Source organism: Monodon monoceros, unplaced genomic scaffold, assembly GCF_005190385.1.
Source record: "Monodon monoceros isolate NGI ecotype Baffin Bay Population unplaced genomic scaffold, NGI_Narwhal_1 Super_Scaffold_6, whole genome shotgun sequence".
Lineage (NCBI taxonomy): Eukaryota > Metazoa > Chordata > Mammalia > Artiodactyla > Monodontidae > Monodon > Monodon monoceros.
In genome coordinates this window covers 10,038,274-10,062,198 of record NW_021703783.1, presented here as the reverse complement: position 1 = coordinate 10,062,198, position 23,925 = coordinate 10,038,274, and the positions used below count along the sequence as shown (strand labels likewise).

Sequence of the window (23,925 nt, the reverse complement as noted above, 5' to 3'; positions counted from 1 at the left end):
GGTCATATCTTAAATTATACAGTGATTTCAGGATTTATTTGGCAAGATATTTGATTTCTCCAAGCCCCTGATGGCGCCTCCTCTCATGTGTGCGCAGGGTATGGTGGGCCCTCTGTGTACGCATGTGCTCACTAAGTCTGGACTGTGTTCTCTGAGTGTGAGACCTCAGCTTCTCAACCAGCCAGGTGTCCAGCAAGTGCTTTCTGCTCTCCCATCACTCATTTAACAAGAGGTAGCCAGCCCTGAAATAACTGTAACGGTGCCACTTGCCACTTTTAGAGGGAAAAGAGATAAATGATGACAAAACCAGCTTTATATAAAGGAATTATTAAAAGTAAAAACAGTTTCTAAGATTTTCCTGGAATAAACACATATTAAACACAATCTCTTAAACCATCTTTGATCTTTTGGGTCTAAATTCCTACGCAGCGTTCAGACCCCAGTATCGTGATGCATAGCGGAGCTCACCGAGGATGTCTGATGAAGGGTAACCCTAAAGAGGAGTGTGAATTACCTTAGTTTAGGATGACTTACGACAAAAGGATTGGAAGTGAAAGGGCTTTTGACTTAACCCTCAGTCAACTGGAAAAGTTAAATCCATTCCTCTCCTGATGTGGTTATTGGTCTTTTACTTTTGTAGCAGTCGCCTTATAATAATGACATTTGCATTGTGATTGGAGGCCCATAAAGGACAAGGGAAGAACTGGACTCTCATTATCCCTAAAGGCCCCGGGGAGTGGAAGCCTCTGCCTTCCCTCGATGTTGACGCTCGAGCAGCGCCTGGTGCTGAGTAGATGCTCAGTACGCGTGTGGTGACTGGATGAAGGAGGGGATGGAGGGGACAGGAGCCGGGGATGGCCCTTTGGCCCTGGATAGGTCACGAACTGCCCAGGCCTCTGCTTCCTGCTCTTCACAATGAGGACGTCGCTCAGTCGGCATTTCTCAAACTTTGTTTCACAGCCCGCAAGTGTCCCGCAAGTGTCCTGGGACACATAATGGGTATTCTTTTAAAAGATCCACAGCAGAACGTGTTCGGGAAAACGCTGTAACAAGGTTAAATAAGTTCCTTTACCAAAGGACTTGTTGGAGCCCTCTCCTGTGCGGGTCCCTTGTGAACCCAGAAGGGGATGCAGTATGTACAGTGGGATCACTGACCCCTCCCGGGGCTGATACTCTGCAGGCTGCAATGTCCCCTGCTTGGGAGATGACTTTATTGACCAAGGCAAGGAGTTCTGGTCTGCTTAAGTGTGGCACAATGCAAGCGTGTGCGCTCATGCTGGAGTTTCCATCTCTTGGTTTGGAAGTGACTGATCTGATTGGTGGCCAAGAAAGCAGAGGTGTGCCCGTCCCCCTGCCACGCCTCTCCCTGGATCCTCAGCCCTGCCTGGCACAGACCTCTGGCTGCCCTCCCCTGACCCCAACTTCGCAACCCTGGAGCTGTTTCCACTGTGATAAGAACCTCAGGTCATCATGCTGACAACTGGACTGCCCCTAAATTCCTGGGGCATCCTGCATATGGAAATCCTGGTAGTAACCCTCAGCGGTGTCCCCCAAACTGTAGATGAGCAGCTGGGGCTTCTAGTGAAGCTCTGGAGTCCCAGTTTCCACGGTGAATCCATCTGTACCGTTGACTTAAAATCTTCTTTAAAGGCCATGTCTCTTTGCCAGCGCCCACAACTTTCATAAAATACCTACACGGTCCCCGCCCCCTTACAGGTGTGTCTGCGCAGTGGTGTGAGCGGACAGAAGGCAGTAACAGCCCTTTGTAACAGTCTCGCCTAAGGGGAGGTTGAGGAAGCACGATTAGGGCCACCGTCAGGTACAGGATGACTTAAGGATACAATTCAAATGCCTCAGTCCTTACGCCTCTGTTTCCTTCATCCCTGTGTTATCATAGTCATCTCCAGCTCTGTCACATTTTTGGTGCCAAAGAAATATCCATACGCATTGTCAAGTCCTAAACTTGACAAGCTCTTGTGGGATCTCAGCTCGGATATACTTTTTGAAGGCCAAATGGAGACGGGACCAGGAAAGGTGTCCCCAGCCGGCACGAGGCCGTATTACTCCTTATTCCCCAGGGATGCCAGAAGGGCACTCACTAGCTCTGAACAACAGTCATTCTCAGCTGTGTTGCCTGATAACGCATTGGCCAGTAAGGAGGGCACTTTGAGTGATTTTTTAAAATATAATAAATAGATCTGCATTTGTGCTATTCAATTCATTCACTCATTTAGTCATTCACTCATACTGAGAGCCTACGAAGTGCCACTTACTATTCTAGGTACCAGAGAGACAGCAGTGATCAAAACAGACAAAAATCTTGTCCTTCATATCACTTGTATTCTAAAGGCGGGGTTGGCGGAGGGGAGAAAAGTAAAAGGCAATTATATGCAATTTAAGAAGGGTGTTTACTGCACAGAGAAACATACAGCAGAGAAGGGAGATAGTGTTGGCAGAGAAGTTGCATCTTTAGATCTGGTGGTCAGGGAAGGTCTCAGTGAGACTATCAGGTCTGACCCGAAGCTCGAGAGGGAGCGATGGGTATCCGGGGATTTCGGTGTTCCTAGGAACTTCCAGGAGGCCAGGGTGGCTATGAGGGGAGGGCGAGGAAAGCAGTGGGAGAGGAGGTGGTGTGGACGAGACCCCGCTGCCACATCCTCTCCTTCCTTCTTCTGAACGTATAAGCAGACTTGGATTCTGTCAAGGCTTACGCTTTGATGTCATTTCCATATATTCCTCCCGTTATTTTCTCCTGGGAACAGGCCAGACCCCCAGGGAGCATCCCTGCCCCAGCCTCTCAGTTCTTCATTCGGTTGCTTTAGCTGTGTAATGATAACTAAATGCTGTGTCCTTCCCCTGCCCGACCACGACGGGTGCTTGGCCGCTCGGCTCCTGCCTGGACACCAACTCAGTGGTCCATATTCACACATACAAACATTCGTTCCAACTTCTGTTGAGACACTGTGCCCGGGTCCCTCTGCATCTTTGCTGGTGCCCTTCCTCTTGTCCTGAGTGCCCTCCCCACACACCTTCCTGTGTAAATCTTGGCCCATCTGTAGGAGTCAGCTCCATCTCTGCTTCCTCCCTGTAGCCGCCTCATCCCCGTTCCCTTATGATGATCTCTACTCCCTGTAAATCTCCATTGCCTTTGCTTTCCTTACGTCCCTTTTGGAACTTGGCATATTCAGTCATTGGATTATTCTGCTCTACGTGTCTGCTGAACACCTACTCTGTGTATCTAGAGCTCTGTGATGTGTTTTACAGTTAAGTGTGAGAACCCTAGATTGGAAGCCTAGCTGTGTGGCTTTCTTCAAGTTACTTATCTCTCTGGGCAACAGTTTCCATGTCGGTTACATGGGAATAATAATACCTCCCTCATAGGGTTGATGGGAAGATTAGTGAGTTACTCTATGTAAATTGTGTGGTACATGAGCATAGACATGTTAGCTGTGTCTGTATTATACCATCACTATTATTTCCAACTGAACTGCAGTGTAAGAATTGAATCTGTTGCCCCATTTCATTTCAGATAGTCATTTCAGAGTTCAGTGACTTACGTGTGTTGATGTCGATACTTCAGGGTTAGCCGCCTAAGACTTCAGGGTACAAGTGTGACATGGTAATGTGTCATAATACAGGAATAAGCCCTTCTGCTCTGCTCTACTAGCTCAGGGACCAAACCTCAACGAGCTAACATGAACTATGATGCCACTGTCTAATCTTATGAAATATTTCAGGAAATATTTATTGAGGCTTATATGTGCAAATTTAGGAAAATACAAAAGAACTCACTGCTTTACAATGAGGAAAACTGAGCATTAACTATAAATTGCAGGAATCCAAAGAACTTGTATTTTCTTTTCTACAAGCTCTTGTTTGGGCCACAGCAGGAGGGAAGGACAGGAGGAGAGCGAGTTCCGTTCCCTCCATCACTCTCTCCCCTCTACAGCCTGTCACCCACTGGAGCCCCAGCTCAGAGAGGCAAGGGGCTCCTTCCCCAGAAGCACAGCACCCAGAGTTGTGAAGACATACTTACCAGGCTTCTTGCATCCAAGTACAGGTTTCTTCACATGCAAACTTAGATGTGTTTGCCACTGTAGACAACCACAGTACTAATATTAATAACAAGAGAAAAAAGAGCAGAAACAACTAAGGTGCCAAGTGCTTCCTAAATGCTGACTCACTTCCTGGTAGCAAGATGGAATCAATTTCTCCTGGTGCCCAGGAAGAGAACTGAGTTAATTTGGGCACATTCATTATATACCTGTATCTTCTAACTACATTCTGTGTTATTGTTATCGCAAGTCAGTCACCTATTCCAAATGAATTTGAACAATATTCTCTCCGACGAATAATGTATAATGAAATGTAAAAACAATTATTTTTCCCCCCACTTTCATCCCAGATTATAACTCTCATGAAGGTGAAGAGTCTGACTTTCTAACCCATCACTATATCCACAGCCAGCTCATTCCATGGTGGGGTCCTAGGTGGCTGCCCTGCGCCCCATGTTTGAAATGGAAGATTTGTAATGAGATGCTATTCCTTATTTCTCCTCCTGAACATTGTTGAAATTCAGTTTCAAAGCTAAATGGTTTGTTGATTAAGTCACTCAGTTAATAAACGGTGGAGCTCAGTTTTGAATTTAGATCTTCTGGGCCCATAACCCATGTCCTTACGTAACTGTTCTTTCATTACATGGCCCTTTCAGTGTAAGCGCACTCTGCTTGCTTTCCCCATCTGTCCCAAGTACTCATGGGCCGTGGAATGGTGAAGGCCATACCTTCAGAGAGTCTGGTCTGTGTTGTCATCTGACCTTCTTTCCTCTTTGGGCGAACAAGGTATCACCGTGGGAGAGCACGGGGACTACTTTCCCCAGCCACCCCGTCCTGCCTTCGGGTATTGCTCAGAGTCTGAAGCCACACACACACATACATACATCATCCTCCTTTGGCCGTAGGATAATATTATGGGAAGAACGAGTATCAGGCAGAATAATAAGATAATAACAGTTGATGTACTTTATAGTTCATGGGAAAATTGGGAAGATCAAAAGAGAGGAGAGATGCAAAAGGAGATGCCCTTGGGGGGACGGGGTCCCAGGCAGTGTGGTAGCTCTCATGACCCATTTACCTTAAAGAAATGAAAATATATGCTCGCACAAAAATTTGTATGTCAGTGTTATAGCTGCTGTATTCATAGTTATCCCGAGCTGAAAGTAACCAAAATGTCCTTCCATGGGTGAATGGATAAACAAACCAGTACAGCCATACAGTGGAATTCTACCCGGCAATAAAAAGGAATGACCTACGGGTACACAGCAGCAGCATGGATGAATCTCAGAGGCATTATGAGAAGTGAAAAGCCCGTCTCAAAAGGTTACATGCTGTGTGATTCCATTTGTAGGACATTCTGGAAAAGACAAAACTATGGTAACAGAGGACAGACATCAGTGGTCACCAGAGGTTAAAGGTGGAGGGAGGACCGTAGACAAGGAACATAAGGGAATTCTTGGGGTGATCACTGCCGTGATCGTGCTCCTGGTTACAAGATTCTATATGTGGTTAAAATTAGTTGAATGAATGGGGAGTTACTGTTTAACAGGTATGGCATCGCAGTTGGGGAAGATGAAAAGGTTTTGGAGGTAGATGGTGGTGCTGGTCGTACAGCAGTGTGAATGCACTTAAGGTCACAGGACTGCACACTTAGAAATACTTAAAATGGTAAATTTTATTGCTAAAACAAACAGAAGGACATTTTTAGAAGATAAACTGAGTACCAAACATACCTTTCCTATGAATAAATAAAAATAGCACAAATTCCTGTGTTAAAGGCAAAACGTTCTCAGATTGGATCACAAAGCAAAACCAAACTACAAACAATGGATTCAAAGATACATCAATAACAAAAAATGATCAATTTTATGTATATTTTACCCCAATTTAAATGAATGAATGAATCAATAGAATAACAGAATGCATAGAACTGTACCTAAAAAATAATAAAGGTCAGTGATAAAACGGTCCTGTGAAAGCAGAGGGTGCCGGTGCTGATAACGGTGATAACAGGAGCGTGCTGCATAGGTAAAGTGGTCCCCGAAGAATTCTGCTGTTCTGCCACCTCCTCTTTATTAGCAGACCGGGCAAAAGCTGCCCTTGTAGCCTAAGCATTCCCACCTTTCCTCCTGGGTGCCTCAGAGGGCTGAGTGGCATTTGGGCATTCATTTTTTGTGTGTGATTCAAATGTAAAAGCCAGAGTGATGGAATGAATATTGATGTGTGGGACTGTCAAGCTTTGAAGACAAAAGCCCCCAGATTCCGTGTCTCACGCGGGTGGACCCTGCAATCAGGACATTACAATATCCATCTCTGCAAGGTCGCAGAGCTGGCTTGTCCTAATTTGCATAGACTGATCGGACTCCCGACTGAAGGAGAAGAGCCAACTTTCAGGGTCACCAGCCACCCCAGAAGGCATTTCTTGCCTCCCTCCTCCTTGGAGTAGAGACCCTTTCCTTTGCCTGCTGTCGTTCCCAAGATCTAACACTAAGGAACCTCGTTGGGCTGCGTCTGGTCGTCAGCACAGAAGCCTGGGCGCCATCAACATGGAGGAGAGTTCAGGTTTTCTTTTCTTCTGTCATCATGGACGCAAAAAAACTCTGCAAGGATCTGTTTCCTTCCTCACCGTGGGAACTGAACAGAGTTGGACGAGGAGTGTCTTACAGCAGACGGTTCTTCTAACGTGAAGGGACGTTCCCGCCCCACCTCCACCTTTCCAAGCCCAACCCATCCCCCTACCAAGTTAAATGCAGCCTCCTTCAAGAAGCCATCCAGGAAGCCGGGCTGCTTGCAGCCTTTCTCCCGTGGAACTTCGGTGGCACTGGTACACAGCGCGCGGTCGTGATTTCGTCTAGCTGTGCATACGGCCTCTTTCACATTCTTGGACGGTAAGCAAGTATCTGACGGCGCTTCTGCCCCTCCTTGTTCTCCCTGGGGCCCAGGCCCTCATCCGAGCGCGTGTCCTCCGCAGCTCCCGTCTCTCTGCGTTATTCCTTCCAACCTGCTCTTCCTGCTGACCCTCCGGGCTCTTTCTGACACAAACACGCAGCCTTGACACTCGGCCAGAGTTCTTCAGCTGTGTCTGATAACAATGATGACAGTAATGACAGCTAATACAGTGTACTTAATATGTGCCAGGCACTGTGCTAACAGGTTGCCCAGATTAACCTGTTGAATACTAAGAAGCCTGATGAGGTAGGTAGCATTATTAGCCCCATTGTACAAATGGGGAAACTGGGGCACAGAGAAGTTAAGTGAGTTGCTCCAGGTCACACAGCTATTAAGCAGCAGAGCTGGGATTTGAACTCAAGCAGTCTGGCTCGAGGCTCTGCTGTTTCTTTTCCCTTAGAGCATGTACTCTGAACTCCTTTGTGCAGAATTCAACTCCCATTGTGAACCAGGCCCTGGCTCTTCAGCCCTGCTGCCCTCCAGTTACCAGGGCCATAGCTGTTAGACTCTGGCAATGACAAACTGCCCGTGATCTCCAGTCATGCCCGGTCTCTCCCAGGGCCCTGCGTCTTGCACAGACTGCTGTGTCTATCTAAAAACCCCTTGTCTCCTCTTGTCCTACTAGAGAACTCTCCCTTCAGCTCTTAGCCCCGGCTCTGTGGCCTCCTTAAGGCTGTTCAGGACGGCGCCCTTTGCTCTGGCCTCCACTGTCACGGGCACGCTGCTCCGTGGCGCCCAGCATGTCACTCCCAGTCCCCCAGCCACACCCGCTGCCCTTCCCCCGATCCTCACGTGCCTGGTTCCTCCTCATCGTCCAGTGCTTTGTTCAGAAGGCACCTTTCTCAGAGGGGGCTTCTTAGGACAGCAAGGCTAAACTTATTCTCCGGCCAGTCGCTCTTTATCCTGTATCATAGCTGTGTCCATTTCTTCCCAGGGCTTGGTTTTCACTGTTTGAGATCACCTGTGTGCCCATTATCTATGGCTGCACGGCAACCTACCCCAGCACTTGGTGGCTTAAAGCAAGGGCCGTTTCATTTTATTTCCCCAGTTTGTGGGTCAGATATGTGGGCGGGGTTGCCTGGTGCCCTCGCTGGAGTGGTTGGAAGGCTGGGCTCAGCTGGGCGTGCAGATAGAAGTGCCTAGATATGACAGCTCCGGCGTGGAGCCCACAGGGTCATAGGACTTCTTACAGAGGTGACTGCTCCCCTCGGAGCCAGGCTCCAAGAGGCCCAGGAGGAAACTGCAAGGCTCTTATGACCTAGCCTCAGAAGCCCCAGAATGTTACTTCTGCACATTCTATTGGTCAAGCAAGTCACAAGCCCAGGCCAGAATCAAGGACAGGGAACATACTTCATCTCTTATACAAGGACTAGCAAAGAATCTGTGGCTCTATATTAGTCCATTACATTAGAAAAAAAACAACTTATTATCTGCCCTACTTCTTTACAATGTGAACTCCTTGAAGGCAGGTTCTTACTCTCCTGTCATACTGTATCCCCAGCACCCAGAATATCGTGGCAGATGCTATAAATATGTGCTGAATGTCTGTATGAATGAACAAATGAATGAATGAAAAAGTAAAGGAATGAAAAATTGAATGAATGTTTACATCTCTGACTCTCTGGTATGTAAACTTCTTGTATCCTCATAAATACAGTGATCTGCACTATTAGATGCTCAGGATATGTTTGTCAAATGAATGGATGCATTTTAATTATCATTAAAGGAGATAACGTGAGTTGTTCCCAGTACATATATAGGTGTTGAATATGAGTAGCTGCTATTAATAAATTAGTACTGCCTTATACGTAGTAAAATCGGTTTATATATTTATTTAATAACTAAACAAAATGGACCCAGATCTCCACTTCCTTGACTCCTTCCCCTTTCCCTTTCCCTCTGCAGCAGGCTGCGGGAGAGCCTCTCTGTTGGGAAGGGGCAGCCCCAGTGCCCCCTAATCCCACCATCTCTGGGTGGGGAAAAGGGCCTTTGCTCCTGGCCTCCGCACCTCTCTCCTTGCCTCACTGCCAAGACTAACTCACTCTGAGGTCATTAAGATGGGGGCTGAGATGATGGTCTGAGGAGCTCAGAGTGCTGAATTCTGATTCCCGGCAGCTCTCCAGGAGGATCAAGTGAGATTACAGGTCTCTTAACATTCTGGCACTGTTTTGCCCTTGTGCGAAGAGTGTGCTTGCAGTGATGGCTGGACACCCTGTGTTGAATCCCAAGGAGGTGTTGGCATCTGATATGACAGGAAGGGAAGGATACCCTCACCGGGTGGCTCCACAGTGCGTGGCTTCACTCCCCAGTGAGCAGTAGAACCAGGGGGCTGGTATTTGAGCCGCAGTGGGACGACTCAGCTTGGGGTCAAGCCCTATAAGCTGGTCCTCCTATTTCACCACGTGGCCTGGAACAACTTCCTTGGTCTCTTCAGAGCTTCAGTTTCCTCATCTGTGAAATGGGATCCATCCCCCAAGTTCCTTCCTTTCTGCGTTTTTATTTTCCTCTGTATGTTTTTAGAATCCCGACCAGGGTAGCTCTGGAAAAAGATTCCAAGTTCAAGGAAGCTCTATAATGGCCAAAGGCGACTAATAAGGAATACTATATAAAATTCCCTATTTGAAAATCAGACTGAGCTTTTTAATTCAATGCTGGTCTCCTTGGTGTATTGGGTTTTTTAATATTTTAAAAATTTGTTTCTTAGAGTCCTTCTTGTTCTATGGATTTTTAAGACTTCCGGTTCTGGACAGTACTAAATTTTACTCCTCCCCCAAACCCCAGAGAGCACAGATTGTCATTCAGGTTAAGTAAGTGCCATGTAATGCCTCCCAGCTTGGGGTAAGTTTTATTATAGGGCATTTAGTGGAAGCATCAAGGTGGAATTTGGAGGATTCTTTTTTTCCTTCTTCCTCACTAAAAATACAGTTCTCCATGGCCATGAATTTTAGTAAAATTCAAGTTCCAATGACAGTTTTTTAAAAATCTAGGTTTTTATTTAAATTTCACCAAGCTGGGACAAGAATCTTCAAACGAAAAGGCAGGCTCACTTCTGCTTCTGCTTCAGCTAATTGTGGGGTGATACACTCACCCTTTTGGTCCCCAGACTGGCTGAGTTTAAGGAACAAGTTAGGGAACAAGAGTTTTCCATCTTAGGGAATATTATCTAACATAGGACAATTTTAGATATTACAACGTCATCCTCATGGAAGCAGTTAATAGTTTTGAGAATCCACCATGTGCCAGATATTGTGTTAAGTAATCCCAGATATTATCTCAATATTAATTAAAAATAATACTTATAGAAAAATGGGGCTCCATGAATTTAAATAACTTGCCCATGTTCATGCAGTTGGTCAGAGAAAGATCTGGAATTCAAATCCAAATTATCTGACTCCAAGACCAATATTTTCCACAGGACCACACCTTCCATTCTTCTAGTGTTGGCTGATTTCTCTGATTGTTTTCCGATGGAAGATGCTTTAACTATTCAAGAGTCTTGCTATCTTCTTATTTAATTCCTGTAGTTCCTTAATAGCTTTAAATTGTTTTCAAATATTTTTATCTTGCCAGTGGCTTGTCTTTCCATGATTTTAGCAGTGTCTTTCAAAGAGTTCTTAATTTTAACAAAGTCCGATTTATCTTTTTTTTGTGGTGGATTGTACTTTGGTGTCATATCTAAGAAACCTTTGTCTAACTCAGGGTGACAAAACCTTTCTCCTATATTTTCTCCTGGAAATGTTATAATTTTAGGATTTGTATTTAGATATATGATGTACTTTGTGTTAATTTCTATATATCTTGTGAGGTATGGAATGAAGGTTTTTTTGCATATGAATAGCTAGCTGTTCTGACACCACTGGTTGAAGACTGTCCTATCTGTCCTGAATCACCTTTGCACCATATGTGTGTTGGTCTATTGGGGGCACTCCATTCTGTTCCCATAATCTCTTTACTCCCTCTATGCTAATATCCCACTGTCATGATTACTACAGCTTTACAAGTCTTGAAGTCAGGTAGTATAAGTCTTTCAACTTTGTTCTTCTTCTTCAAGGTCATCTTGGCTATTCTAGGTCCTTTATTATTTCTTTAGTATTTATGTATTCAAAGATATAGTTATAAAACAGCATCTAGAAATCTAAAGATAACTTAGAAATTAAAGTTAATTAAGAGTAGTATGGAAACTTTCCATAATCTAGCTTCATCAGGACGTGAGGCACTCTGGGTATCACATTCCATTTGGTTAATCAAAAATTGTTGTATCTATAGAGAACAGATTTGTGATTGCCAAGGGGAAGGCAGAGGCAGGGGGCAGGGGAAGGATTGGGAGTTTGGGATTAGCAGATGAAAACTATTATATATATAGAATGGGTAAACAACAAGGCCCTACTGTATAGCACAGGAACCTATATTCAATGGCCTGTTATAAACCGTAATGGAAAAGAATATGAAAAATAATATATATTTGTATAACTGAGTCACTTTGCTGTACAGCAGAAATTAACACAACACTATAAATCAATTACACTTAAACAAAAAGATTTTAATTAAGAAAAATTATTGTATCTACCTTACATGGATTGCCGATTTTCAAAACAACTAGAACATAAAAATTTATACCAGAATTGTGCTGGACATGATTTCAATTTTCATCGATGTTTCAGAAAGTACTTTGGACCCTAGTATTTGGACCCTGTGAGCATCAGTTGTCATTGTCCTAGCAAAGTGGGGGATTACTGATTAAAGGGAGCTCATCTGGTTATACTGCTGCCTGCCATGGTATCTACTCTACTTTTGATTGGGAGATACCTTTTTTCAAACATCTGAAGTGTTATAATCGACAGTTCTATGCACAGCATTCTGTCTCTTCCAACAAAACATATCCCTGTTTACTTTAAACTTGTTATCTGCTGGGGACCATGAGGAATACTATTAATTAAGCCAACTGATTCCTGATAATGTTAGCCATCACTGCTGCTGTGGGACATTGAGCAAATTGCTTGTCCTCTGTGGGCCTCTGTCTTCATTTGTAAAATGAAAGGTTTGGACTAGTTAACCTTGAGTGGCTCATCCAACTCGAAAATTCTTTGACTCTTTTATAGTGGTTTTTTTTCACTTAAAAATCACAACCTGTTTAAAAATAATTAAACAGAAACTCTTAATGGCAAAAAGCACCACGGTAAGTCAGAAAGTAGTGGTCTTTTGATGTGTCTCAGATTACCTAACAAACACCACTGCATGACCTTACTTTTAACTATGGCCAACTTTAAGCAATGAAGATGGCATTTATGGTTCCTGGTGCTGTGACATTTTGTGGTCCATGAAATCCCCATATTCTGAGAAGCTCTTGAGTGTCTCAGGTCAAGGGAGGGAGAAAGGAGAATGACTTGAAGCCCAGACAGCTCCAAAGCTTCAGAGTACTCCTGAGTTAGATTTTCAAATGTATCTCCACAGTAAACGGTATAGTATTGAAACCAAGTGGACTTCAAATATCTAGACTGTCTTTCCTATACCAAGGCACAGCACATATGACCACACACTCTGGTCACATTCCATCTGATCATTGCTGTTCTAATAGAATGAGAAACTTAGAAAGTATGAAGTTTACTAGGGAATGCAGAATATAGACATGAATTTAAAATAATATAAGGGGTCTTCTTTGAGCACTTGCTGTGTGCAAGATGCTGTGCCATGCACTTCTTGTACATTGTGTCATTTAATACAACACACAACGATCTTGAAAAGTAGACATTATTGTCTCCTTATTACATATGAGGAAATGATGCACAGAGAACTCCTGTTACTTGCCTCACGTCACACAGTAGTAAGTGGCAGAGCTGCTCTTCAGTCCATATCTGTCTCAACCTAGAGCTTCATGACTACGTCAGAGACTAGCTCTCAGAACTTAGCCAGCTCATTTAGAAAGTAAATGAATTAGTAGTATTAATTATGATCTAAACCAAGAACACAGAGTACTGGTGGGTCACTGTTGGGTAGACTTGATGGAAGGAAGAACTCATAGAAATTGTCCTGAAGAAATTGCTTTGAGTTACATGTTGAGGTGAAGGACATTAATTGGCCCGGGGAGAAAGGTGAGTTCATGCTGAGGGAACAGACTCTATGAGGCTGTGAAGGTACAAATGAATGAATTGTGTGTTCAGGAAGCAACATAAAGACTTGCTCATTGCAGGGCAATGGCCAGAAATAAAGCTGATGTCATAGGGGTGAAAATCCAAGAGATTTCACTTTGTGATGCTAAGCCCTGGTAATCCACACTCAGTTCTTAAACACGAGAGGGAACATAATTAAAATTGCATTTGCTTTTACAATTTATCCTACAACTCATGTAGGATAAACATGGGCTTTTAAAGCATCAAGCAAGGTCAAGAGAAAACTTCTTAGCAAAACATATTTGCTATCCAACAAGTGATTTTCAAGAGTATGATGTAGCTTACCTCACTAAGGTCCTATAGCCTTGATAGTGCAACGAAGGGACCTGGAAGCAGATTTCACACAATTTTCAGAAATAAAGGTAACCAGCCCACTGCAGTTAAGCTAATAGCACATTTCCATCATCCCTGGTTTTGTGCAGCGTGCATAAACGCGGCACACAAGTGTTACAGATTCAAGTCAAGGGTGGGCAGATAGAAAGCTCTCAACAACGTGGAATAAATTGAGTTGAATTGCAGTTCACTTTCAGATAGCAGTTGCTTCTCCTGAGTGAGGGCTAATGTATTTGGTGAACTTCTGTTTGTCCCTTCCATGATAAATCCACTAATGCTAACGTAATACCTCTTCACGTTTTCTGAAGTCCTCATATTATTCTCTCTCTCTCTCTCTCTCCTCTCCAGTTCCAGAGACCTAATGACTTCTCACCCCCTTTCCGCTTTGGCACTGTGCCCAACGGCAGCACGGAGAGGAACATTCGCAACAACTATGCGGAAATGCACGCCTACATGGGGAAGTTCAACCAGAGGGGTGTGGACGATGCACTGCTCTCCCTGAAAACCGGGTAAGAACTGCTTCCAAGCTCAGAACCTTTGATACGTTGCTCACGTTTATGAAACATACGTGGAATCAGATGTGCCATGCTTGGTGCCACACCACGTTAAAGCAAAGCAGGCTGTGTTTGCTCTTTGTGGATCTCCAAGTTAAAGTGACAGTGTAATTCAGGCCAGTGCACAGAGATCTCTATGCCATTATTCACTTCTATGTATTTTTAATGACCTGTATTCTACTTGCGTTAATGTAAACATGAAACAAGAATGTAATAGATGTAAAAGTCAAAGGGGAGAGTCAAGGCTAAAGTTCACACGTTACACACGAAATAAAGACCTGTTGACCAAAAGGTGAAAATGATGATTTTGGTGTCTTATGGACAGGGAGAAATAAACAATGAAAGGGTAAAAGTTTTTAGACAACACACAGTAAGAATGTGTTAAGCGATCTCCAATTCCAACAAAATTGGCATTCTTTGCTCCAGCTCTATAATCTCAGTTCATTCACTAAAAGGAGCTCATGAACTGCAAATAGGTTTGCTTGCATAATCTCAGGCACATTCATTCATTTGGCCTTCAGAAGCCACAGCTGCAGAGTAAGACAGACAATTGACCATGAGAGTTGTTGGAATTTGAGGGTCCTGGGGCCTCATAGCTGATTTCCTGTGTTGTAGGTTAACTAGCAACACTTAGACCTCCTGGTGGCTCTGGTTCTGGAAGAACCACCCAGATGCATGTTTACTTAAATACTGTTAGGCGCTGTCTTATCATTATGAAGTCACGGCAGATTTCAGAAGATGGGATTTGAGTTTGGGGTGGGCCACTCCAGGCAGTCTGGTCCCTGCTACAATCACAGCTGTGGATCAGAGCTTTGGCTTTTTTTTTTTTTTTTTTGCGTTACGCGGGCCTCTCACTATTGTGGCCTCTCCCGTTGCGGAGCACAGGCTCCAGACGCACAGGCTCAGCGGCCATGGCTCACGGGCCCAGCCGCTCCGCGGCATGTGGGATCTTCCCGGACCGGGGCACAAACCCGTGTCCCCTGCATCGGCAGGCAGACTCTCAACCACTGCGCCACCAGGGAAGCCCAGAGCTTTGGCTTTTTGATGGACACCCCTCCTAAAGGTTACTCACAGGCCTTTTGAAAAAATGTTCTGTGTCTTATCATGCCAGAAAGGGTCTCTTTTTTCTTAAGGAGGAGTAAAGCTGACTGAACTTGTAAAGGTGAAGAGGATGATGGCTGCCCTTCTGTCTTGCAGACCTCTCTATTACCTATATGAATATATCAACTTCTTCTTCCCCCTTTGATGTGTTTAAATACTGACCTATACCTTCCTGACCCCGCCCCTAGCTTTACCCCCTTCCCTGTATAGTCTTTCCTTGAAAAGCACAGTATGTGCCATGAGATTCTCATACGTTTGGGAATTTGAGACCTCGGAATTCTCCTGCATGCTGCATTGGCTTGTGGCTTCACACATTGGCTCTTGACACAAGCTTGTCCTGCCACCACCCCGATGACGCACTTCTCTCCTTGCGCTGCAGAACGGAACATTGAAACACTTCTGACTGCAAACAAAGCATTGCCCATCTAGTGCTACACGTCTACCCGCACTTACCCCACTCCGGACTGTAATGAACGGAGAAATGAAAACTGGTATATAAGTCTAACCCGTGCTATTGTTGTTATCATTGTGATGGTTCCTTTTCATTATTTCTGTTATTATTTTTATTGATTCCTTTTTACTCCTTCTCCTTTCAGACACAGCTTATGAGTTGGCTTCAGGCCCAGCTTACATTCTCATCATTCCCAGTGGGAGGGAGAGAACTCCTCCTGTCAACCTGAAATCACACAAAGAACAGCCTGGGATTTAGGCTTTAGTTTCTGGCCAAGTTCCACCTTGAGCCTTACTTTGAGCCACTTCCCCCCATAGTCTGCTGGAGCCCTACTGCTTCCTATTAATGACCCCAGTGGTAGTTTTGTACTAAAATTCCTCCACTGGACTTGCTTTGTTTGTTTCTTTCTCGCACAGGAAACTGGATGCCTTCATCTACGATGCAGCAGTGCTGAACTACATGGCAGGCAGAGACGAAGGCTGCAAGCTGGTGACCATTGGCAGCGGGAAGGTCTTTGCTTCCACTGGTTATGGCATTGCCATCCAAAAGGATTCTGGATGGAAGCGCCAGGTGGACCTTGCTATCCTGCAGCTCTTCGGAGATGGTGAGTTAAAGAAGGGGACAGTGCCTATTTGGCCTCTCCCGATGGCCAGTCCGAAACATCAACCCTTCTTCCTTCCTCATCCCTCTAACCTCTGCATTTCCAAAAAAGCATTTCACAGTATACTAGGAGATTTGGAGGGTATATGTTATTAGTTTCCTAACGCTTTGAAGCAAAGTACCACAAACTGAGTGACTTAAACAACAGACATTTGGCTCAAGGTTCTGGAGGCCTGAACCCTAAGATCAAAGTGTCGGCTTTGGTTCGTAATGAGGGACTCGAGGGAGAATCTGCTCCATGCCTCTCCCCTAAGCTCATCGTGGTTTGCTGGCAGTCTACAGTGTTCCTTGGCTTGTAGACGCATCACCCCTGCTCTACCTTCATGTTCACATGGCTTTCTCCCTGTGTGCATGTTTTCCCTCTGTACATGTCTATGTCTGATTCCCTCCCTTTTTAAGGATACCAGTTATATTGAATTAGGAGCCCACCGTTTCCAGGTGACCTCATCTTAACCAGTTACATCTGCAATTACCCTACTTCCAGATAAAGTCACATTTCAAGGTACTGGGAGTTAGGACTTCAACAAAGGAACTGTGGGGGGCAGTGGGGCGTGGTTATACAATCCAACCCAGGGTGAAATTTGGGGGAGAGGATTAGCCAGTCAAGGAGGTGTGTTTCAGGATTGCAGGGTGTGATCAAACCCTCAGGGATAAAGTAAGAGGGGCTGAGATCAGAAGTTCCCCAAACAGTCTTCTCACATGTGGCCAGAGCAGTGGATGGGATTTTGGAAAGGTCTCTGCTCTCTCTGGGCCCAGAGAAAGGGCAGAGAAATCCACACGTGGCCATCTGCTCATCCGTCCCTCTCCCATCTTGCTTTTCCCTCTGGAAGAGGGAGGAAGCAGGGCCAGGGTCCTCAGAGACAGACACCGGAAGGCACTCACCCCCCAGAGTGATTCTCGCAGCAGACTGAGCAGACAGCTTGCTTTGAGGAAATCTCATCTTCTGTTTCATTACACTCACACCTTCCGCATCCCTCTTCACTTTATTGTCTAAAGCACCTACTCCTCCTGTTCGTCTCACAGAAGCTAATCCAGTTACGGATGAGCAGCCTGACTCTACTTGGCCTCACAGGCCATCAACCAAGCGGTTCCCTAAGTTCTGTCTGCAGAATCTTTGCTGTTAGGGATGCGAGAAGAAGCAGAGGAGCATAGGGAGATTGTCAGACTCTGGGTGAAGTCAGTTGTTCCCTAGTTAGGAAAATCATACTTTGATCCAAGAAATGAGTAAAAAGTGATTTGATTAACGTTGGAAAGAGGAGGGGGTTCTAGGTGGAGGGTTACAAGCCATTTTGGTATAAGAGTTTCTGTCATTGTAATGCAGCTGTCACTTAAAGGCAATAACGGGGCCTCTATCCACGAGGAAGTGCAGCCATAGAGACAATTTGCTGAAGTTGCCAGGGCTTCGGTCAGATTATTCAGACAAGGTTCACATTTTGAACCAAACTGGAACTATTGGAACAGGCAATTTTCTTCATGAGATTTTCAGATTTTCGCTTCTCTGGAATTAGATGCATTCTCGGGCATATGGTTCTGTCATTTTCCTTTTGCCTACGATTTCTACCTTTCTAATTCCTAGTATCCACTGAAGTGGATCACGGTTATTGTAACCTGGCATGACTTGAATTAATCAAAACTTCCTTAAGCAGCGTTAAAAGGAGGCAGGTCCGAATTTGGTGGTGTCATTTTACTGCAGCTTCCTCCCTTTTACTGTGAACATTTATATTTTCAACAAGAGATCAGGAAGCCTGAGGACCTCTAGGGAATCAATCAATCTCTCTGCCGATATGTCTCTGTCTGTCCTCCCCCCGACCCAATCTGCTTTGCACATTTTTTGAGAGCAATTTTCTGAATCGCTTGTTCGGTTATGTTGTTCCTCACTGTCTACAACAACAGCAAGAAAAAGTTCAAAGTGCTTTAGTCTGATACTCGGGCGCTCGGCGATCTTGCATCAACCTTTTGTATTCAGCTTCCTTTGCCTACTGTTACTCGTTTGACTCGTTCTGCCTGCCTTTCCCAAATACGCCTTGTGATTTTCTACCTTCCTCCCCTTGATCATGCTATTTCTGCTGCCTGGAGTGCCTTTTTGTGCAATATAAATTAAAATTCACCCATTCACCATGCCCACCTCCAAGTCCTACATTCCTCATGAAAACCCACTGGCCACCCATCTGCAAAATTACTCTAATTCAGGCAGCTCTTGTGACCTGCATATAGCTTGTCATACTGATTGTTTATATACCAGTTTACACTGGGTAGGTAATGGGGCACAGAGGTAATGTCTCCTGTCTTTGTGTCACCGGTGGTATCCACATTATCGTTTTCACTGAATACCTGAATACATCGATAAGTTACTACATAACGGTATTTAATAAACTCCTAACTTTCTCTGTTGGTTTTCTTTCTTTATGTCTCCTTCTCTCTTTCTCTCGCATGTTTTCCTCTCCTTTCCCCAACACCCCTCTCGCCCCCCCTCTCTACTTCTGCCCTCTCTCCTCTCTCTGCCTGTTCTCCTTCCCGTCCCGCCTCCAGGGGAGATGGAGGAGCTGGAAGCTCTGTGGCTCACGGGCATCTGCCACAATGAGAAGAATGAGGTCATGAGCAGCCAGCTGGACATTGACAACATGGCGGGCGTCTTCTACATGCTGGGGGCCGCCATGGCTCTCAGCCTCATCACCTTCATTTGCGAACACCTCTTCTATTGGCAGTTCAGACACTGCTTTATGGGTGTGTGTTCTGGCAAGCCTGGCATGGTCTTCTCCATCAGCAGAGTAAGTGCTTTGATTCAGGTGCTTGGAGCTTGGGAAAGACAGCTCTCCGTGCAGAGCACAGAGAGCCAGGAGGGCACTGACTCCAGCCTGAGGCTGCTAAAGCGAGAAGCCACATCACGTACATTTCCCCAGGGGGGTGGGATAACATAATTTCAAGTGGCTCAAAAAACAGGTGATGTAGTTTTTCCTTCAAGAAACAGATTTCTGTGTGGGGTTTGGGCATTTGGTTCTCAATAAGAACTGGCAGATCTATCAGTATGAAACATTTGGCCTTTTCCCAGATGCCTTTCATCACCATTAGTTAATTCTGCAGAGGTTGGATTAATCATTTAATCCTTTTAAAAAATCACATTTCTATTTAAATCATGAAATATATCTCTCTTATTCTGACATCCAAAGGTATATTGTTGGTTATTTCACCGCCCTACTCTATGTTTTAACCATGTGTGAGTTTGGGGAGTTAAAGAGCTTAACAGAACCTTCAGAAATAAGTCCTGACCTGTAAGAAATTTGCATTCCAGAAACTTCCTTAATTTGAGCAAGAGTATAACTCAAGTCGTTCTTTATTTAGTGCTCTTCTGTGCGTCTAGTCCAGAATGAGATTTTGAACACAGTTTTGAATATGAACAGAGGGTCACAGGGAAGAGCTAAAAAAAAAGAAAAAAAAAAGACTTCTTTTGAATTTGTTAATAAAGTTATGGGATTCATTCATGAGAGGTGAACTCAAATGTCCTCTTCAAATAGAGGTCTAGGCTTCAGACGTAAATAACCAACTTTGTCTCTAATGGAATTATATGAGAAAATGGAGTACTCATTAAATTGTTGCATCTTTTGATCATTTTCCTGTAGTATTTTAGTTGATAGAGAAAGTGTCCTCTCTGGCTGTGAGTTGCTGCAGGCCATTCAGTTACCTGGGAGCAGGAGGTTGGGACTAGTGGTCCCTGAGCCACGTCGTTGCACCGCATGGCCCTTCCCAAGACCTCTCCAGAGAGGGGGATGGCAGCAGTGGGGGGAACCTGTAATAGAAATCCCATTTGTAGCCCCTCGACATAATCAATGGCTCTGTAGAGGAAAAGTGCATTTTCTCCTGGCCATAATCAAGAAGGGTTAGAAAGGAGGCCTGAGAAGGCAAGTAGAGGAACCTTCTCTTAAAGATCTCTTATCTCACTGCTGCCTCAGGGAAACTGAGGCTTATCATATGCAAATCTTCCTTCTTTCCCATGTAGCTGCCGTTCTCCTTTCTAATCTTCTCTGCTCCCGCGCCCCTCCATTGGGACAGCCCCTTTCCAAATTTATCCCCCTAGTTTTAAAGATACAGTTCAAACAACCTCCTCTGCAGAGACCTTCCCTTGCCAGGCAGAAAAGTTCCAAATGTGTCCACCTTTCAAGGCAGGGGGCAAGAGACTGGCAGGAGGTTGGCCTGACTTTAGACTTGAGCCCAAGCCTTTCCCTCTCCTGGACGGTGTTCTTCAGGGCTCTGCACAAGGAGCCGCACACACAGGGAGTTCTCAGTCAATACTAATTTGTTAAGATATTAATTATTTATGATCAGAGTAACTGGGTGAGAAACTATAAGGAGGAAACCAGGAGCTAAGGAGAGAATAAAGGAGAGGATTCCACAAGATTCTTTTATTTATTTATTTATTTTCTTGAAGTACAGTTAATTTGCAGTGTTGTGTTAGTTCCTGCTGCACAGCGAAGTGACTCAGTTATACACATATATACACTCTTTTTCATAGTTTTTTCCATGATGGTTTATCACAGGCTACTGAATGTAGCTCCCCGTGCTCTGCAGTAGGACCTTGTTGTTTAATCCATCCTATATATACTAGTTTGCATCTGCTAACCCCAAACTCCCAATCCATCCCTCCCCCACCTCCCTCTCCCCAACAAGGGCATTCTTTATTCGTATTTAGTACCGGGATATCTGTCCCAGGTCCTTCCTGCCCCGGTATAGGGCACAGCAGGAGAAAAATCCCTCTTTGACCTCAGGGCTGCCTGACTGTCTCTGTGAATTTGGTTCACGCTTGGCTCAAGAAGAGAATTGCTCAGTTGTGATTTGGTGACCAAAATCCTAAAAGCTGCTCAAAGTTTGTCAGAGCCGGGAAAGAGTGGCAGTTGTGAGCGCCTGGGCTCCGCCGCACTTTACTGCCAGCCAAGGGTGACCAGCCAGGGCCGAAAAGCCCCAGCACCTGTAGAGCATTGCTACTGATTTCCAGAAGGCTGACAATATTTTTTGCTATCAGTCGCTATCATGGCCTCATTTTTGAGACACAAAAACCTCAGCACGGAAAGGAAAATCAATTGGAGTCAGTAGTGGAGTTGAGGCAAGAATGTCCTGTCTTGCAATTCGAATCCATTTGTTCAAGTCACTCGGTGTAGCCGAGGGGGATAAGGCAGGCAAGCTTCTAGCCATATGTTTCTGTGAGTGTGTAAGACCATCCCTTTCATGTCCGCTCTGACTTTTCTCATCCACTTGGGCAGTCAGTGGTGGGTTGGTTGGGGGGTGCTGTTTATGGTCACTTCCTGCCTCGCCGGAGACCTAACCGGTCCCATCCTCCCTCCAGGGTATCTACAGCTGCATCCACGGGGTGGCCATCGAGGAGCGCCAATCCGTGATGAATTCCCCCACCGCAACCATGAACAACACACACTCCAACATCCTGCGTCTTCTCCGCACGGCCAAGAACATGGCCAACCTGTCCGGCGTGAACGGCTCCCCACAGAGCGCCCTGGACTTCATCCGCCGCGAGTCGTCCGTCTACGACATCTCCGAGCACCGCCGCAGCTTCACGCACTCTGACTGCAAATCCTACAACAACCCGCCTTGCGAGGAGAACCTCTTCAGCGACTACATCAGCGAGGTGGAGAGGACTTTCGGCAACCTGCAGCTGAAGGACAGCAACGCGTACCAGGACCCCCACCACCGGCCGCACAGCATCGGCAGCACCAGCTCCATCGACGGGCTCTATGACTGCGACAACCCGCCCTTCACCACGCAGCCCAGGTCCCTCGGCAAGAAGCCCCTGGACATCGGCCTCCCCTCCTCCAAGCATAGCCAGCTCAGCGACCTGTACGGCAAGTTCTCGTTCAAGAGCGACCGCTACGGCGGCCACGACGACCTGATCCGCTCCGACGTGTCGGACATCTCCACGCATACGGTCACCTACGGCAACATCGAGGGCAACGCGGCCAAGAGGCGGAAGCAGCAATACAAGGACAGCCTGAAGAAGCGGCCGGCCTCGGCCAAGTCCCGCCGCGAGTTCGACGAGATCGAGCTGGCCTACCGCCGCCGGCCGCCCCGCTCCCCCGACCACAAGCGCTACTTCAGGGACAAGGAGGGGCTGCGGGACTTCTACCTGGACCAGTTCCGCACCAAGGAGACCTCGCCGCACTGGGAGCACGTGGACCTGACCGACATCTACAAGGAGCGCGGCGAGGACTTTAAGCGCGACTCGGTGGGCGGAGGAGGGCCCTGCACCAACCGGTCGCACCTCAAGCACGGGCCGGCTGACAAGCACGGCGGAGTCGGCGGGGTCCCGGCCCCCTGGGAGAAGAACCTGACCAGCGTGGACTGGGAGGAGCGCTCCGGGGGCAACTTCTGCCGCAGCTGCCCGTCCAAGCTGCACAGCTACTCGAGCGCGGTGGCCGGGCAGAACTCGGGCCGGCAGGCGTGCATCCGCTGCGAGGCGTGCAAGAAGGCCGGCAAGCTGTACGACATCAGCGAGGACAGCTCCCTGCAGGAGCTGGAGCAGCCGGCCGCCCCGGTGGCCGTGCCGTCCAGCGCGCCCGCCGCCAAGTACCCCCAGAGCCCGACCAACTCCAAGGCGCAGAAGAAGACCCGGAACAAGCTGCGGCGCCAGCACTCCTACGACACCTTCGTGGACCTGCAGAAGGAGGAGGCCGCCCTGGCCCCGCGCAGCGTGAGCCTGAAAGACAAGGGCCGCTTCCTGGACGGCAGTCCCTACGCGCACATGTTTGAGATGCCGGCGGGCGAGAGCGCTTTCGGCAACGGCAAGGCGGCGGCGCCGGCCGCGGGACATCACCACCACGGCAACCATGGCAACCCCGGCGGCGGCGGCGGCGGCGGCGGCGGCGGCGGCGGCGGCAGCGGCGGCAGCGGCGGCGGCAGCTACATGCTCAGCAAGTCGCTCTACCCCGACCGGGTCACGCAGAACCCTTTCATCCCCACTTTCGGGGACGACCAGTGCTTGCTCCACGGCAGCAAATCCTACTTCTTCAGGCAGCCCACGGTGGCAGGGGTGCCGAAGGCCAGGCCGGACTTCCGTGCCCTTGTCACCAACAAGCCGGTGGTGTCGGCCCTGCACGGGGCTGTACCAGGCCGTTTCCAGAAAGACATCTGTATAGGGAACCAGTCCAACCCCTGTGTGCCTAACAACAAAAACCCCAGGGCTTTCAATGGCTCCAGCAATGGGCATGTGTATGAGAAACTGTCTAGTATTGAGTCTGATGTCTGAGTGAGGGAAGAGAGAGGCGAAGGTGGGTACGGGAGGGTCGGGGCTGTGGACGTGTGCTGCGCATGTCACAGAGGGTGACGGGGGTGAACTTGGTTCCCATTTGCTCCTTTCTTGTCGTTTTCATTTATTTATGGGATCCTGGAGTTCTGATTCCTTCTGAGGGCGACCCTGGTAACCAGAACCATCTCTGCTCCCTTTCCAGTCCCCTCCTCCTTCCCGGTCTGTCCATCCTTCCAGTTCCCAGTTCCCGCGAGAGGATACGGTGGGCTCGCTCAGCCGGCGAGGGCGGAGTGGTTGAAGGAAGTGGCCCCACGCGAGCTTCCTCCTAGCGTGGAAGGACTCTTTGCCACGCACTTCGAGGGAAGCACGGAGAAGCGGGAGGAGGCCACGGGAGCGCAGGATAGCTCTC

General features: G+C 46.9%; 1 protein-coding gene across 1 annotated transcript in view; it reads left to right on the top strand.

Moving 5' to 3' along the window:
* The window catches only part of GRIN2B (glutamate ionotropic receptor NMDA type subunit 2B), a 544,711-nt gene extending 521,195 nt beyond the window's left edge, over positions 1-23,516 (top strand). The window contains exons 15-18 of the mRNA XM_029206241.1: positions 13,853-14,013; positions 16,027-16,214; positions 18,800-19,038; positions 21,606-23,516. Coding sequence (XP_029062074.1) covers positions 13,853-14,013; positions 16,027-16,214; positions 18,800-19,038; positions 21,606-23,516 — 2,499 coding nt within the window. The remainder of the gene's footprint in view (positions 1-13,852; positions 14,014-16,026; positions 16,215-18,799; positions 19,039-21,605) is intronic.
* Positions 23,517-23,925: the final 409 nt, after the last annotated feature.